Raw genomic sequence first — 15,218 nt, 5'->3', positions numbered from 1 at the left:
CCCTCCGCCATGTTTTGCCACGTGGCTCCGTCTGCATAGTTGGAAAAATTTGGAGGTGCACGGCAGAGAAATTTTCCACCCGGAAAGGCCGCTCAAGGGGGCATGGGTGCGAAAATGATGTAATTTTTCCGCATGGAGCACGGACCTCGCAGACGCAGCAAGCATAAAGCAAGCTTTATGGCTCCACCACAGTTCTCTTACCTTCACACCTCCCCTCCCCCACAGGGCCCCACACTCGCAGCCAGCACTCAGCCCCCCTGCCCCAGCTTGTCCCTACTGACAGGTGAAGAGAGAACTGAGCAGACTGAAGATCCGGAAGGCTACGGGTCCAGATGGCATGAGCTCCAGCCTCCTCAAATCCTGCGCAGCTCAACTGATCAGGGTTCTGGAGCATGTCTTCAACCGAAGCCTGAAGCTGGGGAGAGTAACACAGCTGTGGAAGATGTCCTGTGTGGTACCGGTGCCGAAGAACTCGCACCCCAAGGACCTCAACCACTATAGGCCGGTTTCACTAACATCCCACCTGATGAAGAACCTGGAGAGGTTGGTCCTCTATCATCTGTGACCCCTGGTGAGCTCATCATTGGACCCTCTGCACTTCGCCTACCAGTCCGGCATTTAGGTTGATGATGCAGTGATCTACCTTCTGCACAGATGTCTCTCTCACCTGGAGAAGACGAAGAGCACTGTGAGAATCATGTTTTATGATTTCTCCAGTGCCTTCAACACCATCAAGACTGCGCTTCTGGGGGACAAGCTGAAGCAGACAGGAGTGGACTCCCACCTCATAATGTGGCTGCTGGATTACGTCACCAACCCGCCACAATTTGCGAGGTTAGGGGACTGTGTGTCCAACACTGTGGTCTGCAGTACGGGGCCCCACAGGGGACTGTCCCTGCCCCTTTTCTTTTCACCCTCTACACTGCAGACTTGTCTCATCAAACCACAGACTGCCATGTTCAGAAGTTCTCCGACGACTCCGCCATCGTCGGACTCATTACGGGTGGAGATGAGGAGGACTACAGAGAACTTAACCGGGACTTTGTGGACTGGTGCCTGCTGAACTGCCTCCAGATCAGTGCAGTGAAAACCAAGGAACTGGTGGTGGACTTTAGCAGGAACAGACACACTTCTCCTACAGCAGTGAACATCCAGGGAACGGACATTGAGATTGTGGATTCTTACAGGTACCTGGGTGTTCACTTAAACAAGAAACTGGACTGGACTACTAACACCAATGCACTTTATACGAAAGGTCAGAGCAGACTCCACCTGCTCAGAAAACTGAGGTCCTTCAGGGTGCAGGGAGCACTTCTGAGGACCTTTTATGATTCTGTGGTGGCATCAGCCATCATGTATGGAGTGGTCTGCTGGAGCAGCAGCATCATGGCTGCAGACAGGAAGAGACTAAACAAACTGGTAAAGAAAGCCAGCTCTGTCCTGGGCTGCCCTCTTGATCCTGTGGAGATGGTGGGAGACAGGAGGATGATGACAAAGCTGTTGTCTATCATGGAGGACACCTCCCACCCCCTGCAGGAAACAGTAACATTACTGGGCAGCTCTTTCAGAGACAGACTGCTTCACCCTCGGTGTTTGAAGGAGAGATACCGCAGGTCCTTCCTTCCTGCTGCAGTCAGACTTTACAATCCAGCCTGCTCCCAGTAGTTCAGTTCACCCACCTACAAACTGTGCAATAAAAATGTAAATATGATGCTGTGCAATTTCATAAGAATTTTGCTGTAAATATTGTATTTTTTCTTCTAGAAGGAGAAAATATTTATATCTATGCACTGTGTGCATTGTGTGCTGCTCTCTTTTTTATTCAAACTATTCTTGTATTTGCTGCTGTTGCACTGTAAATTTCCCCGCTGCGGGATTGATAAAGGTTTAATCTATCTATCTATCTATCTATCTATCTATCTATCTATCTATCTATCTATCTAGCTATCTAGCTATCTAGCTATCTATCTATCTAAGGATTATGATCTGGGGATGGTCAGGTTCAGCAATGTTATGTGCCCAAAGAATGAAGTCAGCTGACCACCTGAATATACTGAATGACCAGGTCTTTCCATCAGTGGAGTTTTTCTTCCCTAATGGCATGGGCATGTTCCAAGATGGCAATGCTAGGATTCATGAAGCTCATATTGTGAATGAGTGGATCAGGGAGCATGAGACATAATTTTCACACATGGATTGGCCTCCACAGAGTCCAGACCTCAGTCCTACTGAGAATCTTTGAGTTGTTCTGGAGAAGATTTTGCTCAGCGGTCCAATCCCCCCCCAACCCCCACCCCACCCCCACCCCCCCCACCCCCGACCATCATCAGTGCAAGATCTTAATAGAAAATTAATGCAACTCTGGACAGAAAGAAATGCTGTGACACTGCACAAGCTTATCAAAATGATGCTACAGCAAATGTGTCTTTCTCAAAGCTATAAAGGCAGTCCAATGAAATATTAGTGTGCAACTTTTTTTTTGGGATGAGCAGTGTACAGTGGACAGCATTTTTTTTCACAAAATAAAATAATCTAAAAACTGCATTTTGTGTTATCTTGGCGTTTCTTCGTCTTACATTAAAATTAGTTTGATGACTTGAAAAATTAAAGTGTGAACAATATCCAAAAATAGATTTCTGGCAAATATTTTTTTTCACAGCACTGTATGTGTCTGGGTTTGGCATTACATTCTCTGCCCAATGCCGAACTAACCTGTGCCACCAATAAAACAAACTGGTATTTTTCAAACCCCGATTTTACAAATCATTCAGTCTGTCCTCACAGTAGTAATGGCTCGGTCAATTAATTTTTTGTGTGTGTTTCTTGTGAAGCTCTTGACAATTCTTGTCTCTCCACTGGCCTCTGTCTCCTTGAAGGACTGGTTCACCAGTCAATCGCCAGCCTTTTCATTTACTATGTAATTACCTTATGCAACTGTGAGTCTGCCAGCCAACACTTCAGCCACACCATTCTTTGATGAAAAATCTGCAAGGGGATTTTAAAACCATATGAAAAACAAGTGAGACTACTGGCTGCTTACAACTTAGAAAAAAATGTAAAATTGCAAAAATAAAGGTTGTTACTAAGGTAGGAGGATAGAAAGTGCAGGTCTTTGGGAACAAGCTCAAGTTACCCTGAGTTACAGTGACATCCTGACCATAGCCTGCTCCTCCTCCAGGCCTCTCTATGCAGTCCTCACAAACACATATGAACTTTTATCCTCTGTCTCGGTTTACATGGAGTCTCAGGTAGTCAATTTTGTCTTTTTAAAGAATTCCAGGCATTTCTGTACCAGCAGTGGGCTACAGTCCGTCAAAATCCACAGTCAGTGCAAGTGAATGTCAGTGTGTCTGCCTGATTCACTATGGACTGACAGCAGTTTCTAATCTGTCCCCAGACAGGAAATATCCTAGTAGCCAGATCACCCTGAGCAACAGAATCATATTCATGATATAAGCGGCGCACTGACTGATGATTGAAGCGTGCAGAAAACCAGTCCTATAAAATGGATGAGAAACAGTTGACACAAATGTTGACAGAAATATATTTGCATGGTATGCATTCACAGTAGACCAAATGAATTCTCAAATAATAACTGACTGTCAAAAAATGTCACTAGCAAATGTCTGTGTTTAGGATAATCAGATATCTTCATGGCAATAGTTTCAGGAGTTTATGATGTATTTCAGACACATGAAATGTAAGGCTTAACAACCAGCCAGTCAACTTCGGCATCCCTAGCAGACCCATGCCATCAGTGCAGCAAAAAAACCAAAAAACTGAAAGAAAATACCAGCTCCAAAGTAGACATATATACACAGCAGTATTTACTGTAATACGCAAGTCTCAGTGAGAAAATGACAGGACTCATGAAATATGCGCCCTGTCATTGAAATGTAGCAAAACTAACGTTGTGGGTGAAGCCTGTAACTGTGTCTGACCTGAGACTGTGCTAGAGAAAGCAGCAATAGTCCAAATCCACACAAACTGGGCTGGTATCACAATCCAGGTCCAATCAGAAGACTGTAATATGATGCTAACAGGCTAAAGTTTCACACTGCCTAGTATCTGGAATAGGATACAGTGTCACCACCAGGGTGAATAACATTAAAATGCTGATCCAGTCTTTTGATTTGGGTGCTGTTCATTTGACATTTTCATTATCAATTCATAATAATTTGAAATAATTTGACCACATTTAAAAGGCAGTTTGCCCAGAAAAAAAAGGACACAGGCAGGAGCGCAATAGCTATTTAAAAACTTGACAAAAGCAGTAATATATATGGTTTTTGCTTTACAGTGAAGCTATCTTCTTCAAAAACAGTCTTTTCTCCTGTGATGATTATATTCTAGCAAAACTCATAAAGGAACTATAGTCGGTAGACCAATTTAAACCATTTTATTTGAAACCAAGAAAAGTCAATTTCTACAGTTTTAACTTTGAGTCAAGACAGAGTCAAAACCAAGAGCAAAGAAAATATCATTTAATTTGGAAGACAAATGACTGACACAGGTTTATGGATGAAAGTACATTTGTGAATAAAGGTTTAAAGACACAAGTAAAGACCATGTATATCATGAAAGTTTTAAGTTTCCAATGACACCTATAACTCAGTCATATATGTTGGTTCTTTCATAGATTAATTATAGATCTTCTGGGAATAAAACAAAATCTGCAGGTCAAAATATGCATACAGTGATGCTAATATTTGGTTAAATGTCCCTTGGCCATTTTCATCTCAACTAGGTGATTTCTAAAGCCATCCGCAAGTTTCTGGAAAGCTTCTTGTTATGATCCCTGCTCCTGCCCCTGTTCTCCTCACACCTTTTCCCTTTCTTCCTCCTTCTTCCTGTCTCTGGCATCTCTCTCCCTCTTCTCTCTCTCTTGGCTCTCCTTCCTGTATCTCTGTCTCACTCATCCTGTGTCTCTCTCTCTCTCTCTCTCTCCCTGTCCCTTTAGCTCCCTCTTTTTGCATCTGTCTGTCTCTGTCTGTCTGCCTGTCTCTCTCTCTCATTCACTCTTTTGCTTTCCCTGTCTGTCCTGCACTGCTGATTGCTGTAATGAAAAGCAGCTGTGGTAATCAGCTCACCCAGTTCACTTGTTCATAATTACACCTCCAGCTATATAAGCCTTGTTCAATCACTCACTCCACGCCAGACCATAGCCTGCAGTAGCCACTCATGGACCCAGCGCTCGCCTTGTAATTCTGCTCTGTGTCCAGTCTTCTGTTCCTTGTCTTCTGTTTTCAGTTTTGTTCACCAAGCCATTGTTCTTGCCTGCCTTGTCTGCTTAAAACCCTGCTCCACCTTCACTCACCTGGACCCTGGACTTCCCAAGTCTGTCTCCCCTCTTTTTGTTTTCAGTTCCATATTCTCGTGAGTACCCTGTTTGGTAGTTTATTTAAGTCTACTTCAGTTCTGTAAGTTTCCACTTTTTAGTTAGTTGCGATTTTTTTGTAACATTTGGTTTAGTTTCTTCCTCGATCCAATTTCCCCTTTTGTATTGTCTCAGCTCTTGTTTTGTTTAATAAAACCCCTTTTCAAAATACTACTGGTTACATCTTTGACCACTCCTTTGGGACATTTTCAAACTATAAATAATTGCGAGACATTTCTTTCATCACATCACTTCCATGATTGTGCTGTGTTCACGCCAATCAGTAAGTGATTAAACTGAGACCACAGCTATATTTTCATAATGTTCAAATTCAACAGTTTTCAGTAATCTAATCAATGTTTTTCAATGTAATATAATCAAACAGTTCATGAATATTTAGGACTGAAACTAAATATTACCCTCATTACTAATTATTTTGCAAATATTTTAAATGAAAATTGGAAGTGAAATTTTTTATTATCTTTCTCATAGAGTGTAATAAATGTCAAGCAAAAGTGAAAACTGGCCATCGCAGTCCCTGATTCCAAAGTGACATCTTCAAATGAGTACCGTAGTTGGTCCAAATGACAGATGCATTGGTTCAGAGTTAACCTTCTGTCAAACAATAATCAACTAATCATTACAGGATAGCACAGACATAGCCAATGATACTTCATGTTTGTACCAAAAATGAAGCATGACTTCCTTTTTTGATTGCATTTTGCCAAAATTAACTAGTAGTAGTATGGATTTACAGCAGAATGTCTGTGACAAGGATGCACACTTCTAATTCACTTCAGTCATGGCCTGACGGTTACAATGATAATTTAAATAGATTAAACATAAGCTATGTTTAACTATTTATATAAATTAGGTTATATGTATTTAGGTTTGCTGGAATTCAAAGACTCCAGCAACAACAAGATAGACATGAAATGCATTTCAAGCATTATTTAGCTGGACTCATGATACAAAAAGCAGTAACAGAATGTTCCAGTAGAGTCTTTGTGCAACCTGATAGGTTTTAGTAGGAAAGGATCACCCTGTGTCTGTCTTGCAGACGATGGAAGCAGTAAGAGGAATGTAAAGTTAGAGAACTGCAACAGAATAAACAGACTGCAAATGGACTTACAACATTATAGAGCTCCAAGTCTGGTTACTGATCCATCTCATCACTGGGGACAGCATCTCCCTGAAAACCTCTATACAATTCTGCCCACGATATCTGTCTCCAAAGTCAAAGTCGTGTCTGCCGTCGTCTCTCTTTTTTTTCTCTTTCTCTCTGCATGTGTGTGTTTGCGGGTGCTCGCATGTGACTTACTCTCTTGACTCCTCCTGCAGAGCTGTCATCACTTTCACATCCACAGATACAGGGCGACAGACATTAAGCATGAAAAAAGATACTGAGAGCCGTGGACTCTCAAATAATATTCTCTCATATTCAGTTTTGCTTAATAGACATGGCAATGTCGCACAACTAGGTTGTACATGGTTAGGGTAAACTGTAGTTTAGGATGTGAGAAAGAAAATGGGTTTACATTACATATAAATGCACTTTAGCATGCAAAATAACCTATAGTGACCAGTTGCTGTATGTTCCTGCTGGTCAGATTCTATAGATATAGCTGTGGGGGGTAATATGAGACACCCTTAAAAGATGTGTTAACCAAAAGGAATTGTCAAAGTTTTAGAGAGCTCAGTAGTTTCATGTTTCAGTAGTTTCAGGCTTCCTCCCAGGCTGTACCATGCTCTGACACATTCTTCCACTCTCATTTCATTGTCAGGGGTTCTCCAAGTTATTGTTTTTGGTAAAGAGCTTGGTTCTCAGGTTACACTGTTACAGGATATTTTCCCATGTCGTCACTTTTGCTGCTGATTGAACTCACTTTATGGTCTTTGGCTTGCCAGATTTTTCTTGTGTCCTGTCTCATTGTCCAGGCTTCACTCAATAAGCCTTTGTTGAGTTAATAGGTTCTTCTCATTCTCAGCTCTTGTCTGGTTTTGTGTTTGTAGCATCAGACAGTTCCACCACTGCAGATCTATCACGGGTTTACAGAACAATAGCAATCTGAATGAAAAAAATTCTGAAGAAAGATTGAGTGTGTAAATGCAGATTCTGCCAGTTGATATGTCTTAACCCAAGTTTAACACAACAGAGCCACTAAACACTCTGTGACTAATGGATATTGGTCTGGGACATGTTAGAACATGTTTCAAGGTTTTGTTGATACTCTTAGTAACAGCTGTGCTGATTTGCCTTGAAGCTGCTGTTAGATATGCCCTGTTGATAGAGCACACATTAACATTATAGGTTGCTGATGAAGGCAGCCATGTTTGGACTCCATCTTCTTAGTACAGTATTAGTTCGCCAATCACCTGTCAGTTTCTGCGTGCTATGGTAACTTCTTTTCATTGATGGAGGGGGAGGGTTAAGAAAACATAGAATTTAGGTGCAAAGAGAGGAGCAGGCAGCCAGACTAAGGATTAGTCCTCAAACGGTCACAGCTCAAAAACTGTAAGTAAAAAAAAAAACTTTCACCATGTGAAGCACAGTCCCTTTTGAATAAGCAGATGTATTTTCATGTATGTACTGTAAATGATATAGATTTGGTGACAGGTTTGGCAGAATCACAATTTCTGATTTTCACATGAAATTTTGGGACTCTGATATAATTGGAGTAAATAAGAGTTTTGGTCATCACACTCTGTGCAATTGTGCTCTTACATGATTTACAAAAAAACAGAAGGCTTACAGCAATGAGACTCACATTGGGTGAAAGAAGACAAAAAATGTCTACATTTTTATGTATATAGTGTTAATTTAGAGATTTAGAGTTTAGAGTAAAATTTGTAAGAAGGTGTCATGGCTGATGTTTGAACCCAGGTGCAGACACAGGAGCAGGCAGAGATAAGCAGGTTACTCAAACAAAGGTTTGTTTAACAAGAAAAGTAAACACAAACTAATTCAGAAGGGGAAAATAAGCTGAGATTAAAGCAGAACAGGAGTAATGCAAACCTAGGGAGGGATAGGGTGTTGGCAGGATAGCAGGAGAGATTGCAGTGGGGATAGCAGATGGAGAATAAGACAAACAGCACAAAGTGAACAATGAACATTTTGGAGGTTGGTGAAGCCAGAAACTACAGATCAGAGACGAAAGGTGGACACATTTGTGCACCAGATGTACAATAACACATGCAACATTATTAATTGCCATGATATCTTTTACCATTGATGAAGTGGTCATTGGATTAACATCGCACCTAAAATGTTCACTGTTTAGAAAATCATAAATAAATTAGACTGTTACTCATTTGCTACTGTTAGGTTAGATTTTTTATTTTATTAGTAATTTTATGCATTGCGTCACTTAAAGTACAGTCCAATCTTAGTACTGTGACTATCTAAAGCTATGAGGCACATTATGATCACTTCTTTGAATGACAGAATGAAATCTCTTTAACAGGCTGAAATGTGCTTTAGATTCAAACTTGTGAATGTCTCCATCATTGTTCCTCATAGCCTTTGCATAGAAATGTTTATTGCATGTGAAGGTTGTGCAGTAGACATCTGAAACGCCTTCGCCGTCACTGCTCACCTCAGTGTATAACCAGACGCCAACCACTACACTTTGCCGGACTGTCGAACCACCTTTGTTAGTAATCTGATCCTTGTTGTGTGTATCTTCTGAAACCCGGCTCATGTTAACCAATTATTTCCTCTGTTTTGCAGTTCTGGAGCTCCACCTGCTTACCACCACCCTCCAGATCCTCCATCTATCTGTCCAAAGGCAGAAGACTTCATGGCTGATCTGCTATGCCGGATTGGCTGTAGGGAAGTTCCTCAAAGTATGTTTTAAAGGAGGTTGAAAAACAGTTAAATGAAGATGTTATTAACTTCTTTATTATTATAATTCTTACTTCCTGCTATTTACAGCTATTATTCACTTTTGTTGCTGTTGATGAAGTCAGAAAATGTAGAACAATTTTAAACAGGATGCTTACATAGGACATCTGTCTCCATAAATTCCAAATCTGGTCTTGCAGCCAGACTTTTTACTATATATGTAGTGACTGTCTGATTGTAAGACAAGCCCAGTCTGTGAAAATAAATCAGAATATTAATTTACTACTTAAAGCAGAATAACTGTAGAGTATTAATAAAAGTAATTTAAAAGTTTTAAAGTAGCAGACACAATTTGAATAAACAGTCTCACCTTTGTTCATGATGTTTCCTTCAGAGTTATGAAGTCTACGAACAGTTTCCTAAAAGTACAAAAAGGCAAAAAAGTCACATTTGTGAATACAAAGATGGAGGACTACATGATATCACTGCTTAATGTTACTAATTCAGAGCATTGTGCTAAAACTCACTAAAAGTATCCTATAAATGGAAAATTTCTTAGAGCAATTTGGGACTGTGCACTCATCTTTTCCACTGAATTCCCTCCCCACTGGAGAAGCTGTTTAATTTGGCTTCCATGGTGGCCATCCTCTCCTGCAACCTCTGCTCCCTCACCTCTGACACGGTCCAGCTTCTACTCCAGCTGTGCTGTCACTAAGCCCACTGATAAGACTCAATAATTTCTTCTCAATATCTGTCACGGGACTGACTGGAACCAGTCTAGTCACTCACAGGCTCGCCTTCCATCAAAACTACTACAATCACCCCTCAGATCATGTCACCCCAGATTCCATGTCTGATGGTGCCGGGGAGTCTCCTTTCTGGGGAACTCATCTCAGCCATAAAACCTATCTCCAAAGGAAAGCAAGGTCCCTGACGCAGACCTCACCGCAGACCGCCGCCAAGGTCCTGCTGCCGAGCCCCGCTGAGGTTCCCCAGCACAAGTTCCTCATCCTGGCCTTCTCCGAGGGGGTCAGCGCTCCTCACCTGTTCCTGTGGGGGTCGACGCCGCCTTGCCTGTTCCTGTGGGGGTCGACGCCGCCAACGCTGCCTCACCTTTTCCCAAGGAGGCTGACGCCGCTGACGCCATCGCATCTGTTCCCAATGGGGTCAACGCCACCGACGCCGCCTCACCTGTCCTCAAGGGGCAGTGTGCAAATCAACATGCATTGTATTAGTATGTGTAGTGACTTGATAAGCGTTTGCTGCTTTGCCAAGTGTACTAGAGACGGTGTACTAGAGTAAATTGGTTACTTGGCTACTAGCTAAATTAACAATGCTAGTTAAACTAGCTAAGTTACCGGCCTGCTCCCTCAAGATTTGTGTCTCAGTCACGTTTTTTACTTGTGCAAGTAACCAAGCACAAACATTTGTATTTTAAGTCTTAGGTGCATCAGGGGGCAATTTGACTGAGGTCCGTTTCTGACTAATTCTGATTTTACCTTTATATTTCACCTTAAAAACTGTTGATCTTGCTTTGCTTGGTGTCTTTTTTTCAGCAAAACTTCATCTGTGTGATTCTACAGTTATTTATATATTTTGATATAATGTATAAACACACTTGACCTAAAATTGCAGAAAAAATAGACTTAAAAAGACACTTTATTGTCATTGTTCAGAAGTACAACGAAATTTGTCTGAAGAACACCACAATTAGCAGCAGTGCAAATAATAAAAATTGTTAAAAAATACTCTTAAATAATAAAAAGAAGAATCAAAGTACTATATACAAACAAGGTAAAGTGGTCAGTGCTGATAAAGTGGTCCAGTGTTGAAGTAGAGTTCTTATTGCACAGATGAACTGGGAGGGGGGAATGACTGGGTGGTGGGGCAATGGGTGGGGGGTGTGATGGCAGTGACAGCTCTGGGGAAGAAGCTGTTCCGCAGTCTGCTGGTTTTTGTTTTTAATGACCGGAATCTTTTCCCTGATGGAAAATACAAAGTCCGAGTAGGAAAAACTTCAATTTTTTCTTTTTACTGTGGACACCATAAACATGTGTAAAGAATCCTCTTCAGAACTTAGAATGCAAATATAAATTGTTTATGTCATAAAATAATGTGCAAATTTTGCAGTCAACACAGTTATATACCACTATTTGCACTAAAATGCAGGAAATTTTTAGGCGCTTTTGCACAACTATTTACAAAATCATCAGGAGTCACAATAAAATTTTACATAAATGAATTTGTGCCACTCCAAAAAAAATTTTCTGTCCACCACAGTCTCTGCAATGGCAAAAACAACAGGAAATGGGCTTTAGGACCATGGGGAGAATCTGGAGTCTTGGTGTTTTCCATTGCTAGAATATGTTTATTATTATTTTTATTATTATTGTTGTTGTTGCTGTTGTTGTTGCTGTTGTTGTTATTATTATTATTATTATTATTATTATTATTATTATTATTATTATTATTATTATTATTATTATTATTATTATTATTATTATTATTTTACATCTGAAGCAAATTCTTCATTTTCTGTGCATCTTGTGTCTTCTCTGTGTCTGGCAGAGTGATCTGTGGCCAAAGCCAGTGAAGGACTTGCTGCTCTCTGAGTGGAGCTGAGAGCTGCTCTCCCAAAGAGTAACTCCCAAAGAGTTATAACTATCTCCTGACTAAAAAAAATGATAGAAAGTTCCAAATCCGCACTTTGGCCATCTCTCTTCTGTGTATTTCTAAAATATTCCACTCTCTCTCTTCTCTTGTACTTCTTGTAGAATGCAGTATTTTTTATGATCCCTGTTCCAGCCCCCTGCCCTTCTTCCTCCTTCTCCCTCTTTTTCTCTCTCTCCCCCCATGTCTGTCTCATTCATCCTGTCTCTCTCCTGTGTGTCTCCCTCTCCCTGTCCCTCTGGCTCCCTCTTTCTGCATCTGTCTATCTCTGCATCTGTCTGCCTGTCTCCCTCTCTTCTGTTTCTCTGCTTCCTGAATCTTCCACCTGCCTGCAGTCTGACTGCAGCAACGTGAATCACCTGCAGTAATTAGCTCACTCAACTCACCTGTTAGCAATTCCACCTGATAGTATACAAGCCGGTTCAGTCATTCACTCCATGCCGGACCATAGACTCAGTTCTCCCTTTTGATTTCCTTCAGTACCTCCAGACTCTGATTCCCACATGGACCCAGTTCTCCCCCCAGATTCCCACCAGTACCGTCTCCAGCCTGTTCTTCACCTGTCTTGTCTCTTGTCAGTTCTTGGATTCCCTGAGCCTGCTTCCTGGCCCCTTTAGTTTCGCTTCCCTGGTTTGTGAGTACTCTGTTTGCTTAATGTAGCATTTATTGTTTGTGATTTTCCCCTTGAACTTCTGTGTTGGACTTAATAGTTAGTTATGTGTGGGTTTTGCACATTTTGAATTTAGTTTGGTTTAGTTTCTCCCTCAGTTCAGTCTTCCTTTTCCCTGTCCTGGTTTCAGTTATTTTAGTTTAAATAGAGCCCTTGTGCTATATTCATCTGTCTGCCTCTCTTGCTGTGTGTGCACCTGGGTTCTTGACACGATGTGGTGTGTTTACAAGGGGTTAAATATGCAAAAGAGAATTTGTAGTGAATATAGAGAAAATTAGAAAAATTATGCAAAATCCCAGAGAAGATCACTTTACTGGCCATCATGTGCTGTATCATCACATTCCAATAGAGAGGGATAACAGACCAGAGACATTCAAACTGTAAGAAGGAAAAAGTGGAGCTTTGCACTAGTTCATACAGCCAGGGTGATACAAGTACCTTTTCTGACCAATCGTTTTCTACTTAAGTCCAGCCCACCCACTTAGTGTACTTTATAACTGAGGCAGTTTTTCATTCATTCTGCCCTCTCCACACTCATCACATTGCTCCTACATAAACCACTAAAGATCTGCGAATCTTCGCTGCTGACCATCTAGTTGTCAGAGATGCCTCATACATGTTTGGACATTTGCTCTTACCTTCTGACAATGATCACACCCAGGCAGGCTGATCCATCTTCAATGTAGGATCACAGCATTGTCACAGCAGGCCAGCCTTGCAGAAGATGTTGATGACAAGTCCTATCTCTCGAACGTTGTTTGGAGCACTGACACTCTGCAAAATCCCTTCATCCTCCTCAGACAATTTTAAAATCCAGTAAGAACTATAAGCAGTCAAATCCAACCTCAAAGCAGGGTAAGTCATCAAGAACTTTTGATTTGCTTCAGCTACTTCAGTTCATACCTTCAAATGCACATCTAATAACGTTAGGCATCCCAGCTCTGCCCATCCAGTTGGTCCACCGGTACCAGCTCCTCTGGGAATAGCTAAGATCTGACCATCTAAATTCTGCTCCAGCTCCAGAAGGCCTCACATCCAGCCTCCCCTTGACATGTCTCCTCCAGGCCTCCATCAGACACTTCATAAACTGCAGGTCGTGGCAGTTTTCTTCCTTCCCCCTCCGTGTGTGTGTGAGCTGACAGGTATCCAATCCAATCACAAGAGCTGGCACACGAGCGGGTGGGAGCAATCAAGACACCCACCTCTACTCCCATAAAGGCAGTCTCAGTTCACCATTCAATGCCGGACCGTCATACAGCAACAGTCAGTTTAGTTTCTCTGATCTGTCTTGTTCTCCTGCCTCGGCTCCCTACTAATTCCATATCTCTCGCGTTGTAGTCTGGACTCCCACCTGCTCGTGCTGACCCTGGCTTCCCCTAATTCAATCCTCATCTGTTGGTTCCTCCATCTGCATCCTGGATCTTCTGCTTCTGTCCTCCCTCATCTGTCTGGATTCCCTGCAGTACCAAACCAAAGCCGTCATCCTCAGCACCTGCCTGAACCTTGGACCTGTCTCCACCCTCCAGCTGCGCTACATGCAGCCATTCCCCTCCCATGGCCTCTCCTACCCGCCTCTCTGCTATCGCGTCAGTTAAGTCCCCATTCTGTCTCCGAGCCAAACATAGTGGTATTCGTAGTTATCTTTGTTAATTCTGGCTGAATTGTTAAAATTAATTGGATGTTGTATAATGATGGCCATTTAAGTGGGTCTCCTTGTTTCTGTTTTCACACTGTATTAATTTAAATGTTGTGGATCTCAGGCTCTGCTGCACGGTTTGTGATCTCAGGGACTGTTTGTGTCAGTATCCCCACTGTGGCATAAACATCTGTCAAATTTGCCATATTACAGTAGCAAAAGGGATAGTGCAAACATAAATTGTACAAATGCCTCTGGATGTAGAAAATAACAATATTACACAAATCAGTGGTGTTGCACAGATTCTTTCATGAGTAGAAATACTGATACAGGAAGTATTAATATTGCACAGATTTTATGTACATTGTACAGATTCATAATGCACAGGCTGAATCTGTTGATACTGCACCAGAATTACGTATGATAGTTTTTGTTTTTGTGAATAGCTTAGCCATCATCTTCTTGTCTCTCACTAACTCCACTGGGTCAAGGAGGCATCCCAGCATAGAGCTGGCCTTCTTTACCTGCTTGATGTCTTCCTGTCTACTGCATAAATGCTGCTGCCCCAATATAAAGCTGCATAGAAGATGCCAACAGAGAGTCAAAAGAGGGCCTTGAGAGCACTTCCAGCACTCCAAAAGACCCAAGTCTTCTCAGCAAGTGGAATCTACTCAAACTACTGTCAAGAGTGTTGATACTGTCTGACCAGTCCTGTTTATTGTATATATAATGTATAATATTAGCGTACAATAATAATATAATTAGTGTATTAGTGTATAATAATAATAATAATAACAATAATAATAACGAGGAAGAAAAATTACTTGGTAAAGATTGTTAATATTGCTTCCACTCATGAACTAATGAACTTTTCATTTTTGCTTATAAACTACAAACTCAGTTTCAGTCATCACAGTACTAGTGAAGTTGAGGCAAAAATGTAAGAAACGTTATGAGAAAATCTATGTAAGGTGTTTGTCTGGTTAGTAATTGATGACAACTACTGAAAGCCTGAATCTCA

General features: G+C 41.5%; 1 protein-coding gene across 2 annotated transcripts in view; it reads right to left on the bottom strand.

Annotated features, from left to right (window-relative positions):
* Window positions 1–9,484, bottom strand: part of gal3st2 (galactose-3-O-sulfotransferase 2) — a 43,747-nt gene extending 34,263 nt beyond the window's left edge. The window contains exon 1 of one of the 2 annotated variants that reach the window (XM_055012238.1): window positions 6,510–9,484. In XM_055012238.1, the coding sequence (XP_054868213.1) occupies window positions 6,510–6,565 (56 nt within the window). In that variant the 5' untranslated portion in view covers window positions 6,566–9,484. The remainder of the gene's footprint in view (window positions 1–6,509) is intronic. The other variant, XM_055012237.1, reaches the window with a different exon arrangement.
* Window positions 9,485–15,218: the final 5,734 nt, after the last annotated feature.

The sequence above is a fragment of the Amphiprion ocellaris genome, chromosome 7 (genome assembly GCF_022539595.1).
Source record: "Amphiprion ocellaris isolate individual 3 ecotype Okinawa chromosome 7, ASM2253959v1, whole genome shotgun sequence".
NCBI classification, from domain to species: Eukaryota; Metazoa; Chordata; class Actinopteri; family Pomacentridae; genus Amphiprion; species Amphiprion ocellaris.
The sequence above is the reverse complement of the archived record's forward strand: the minus strand, read 5'-3'. Positions and strand labels throughout refer to the sequence as shown.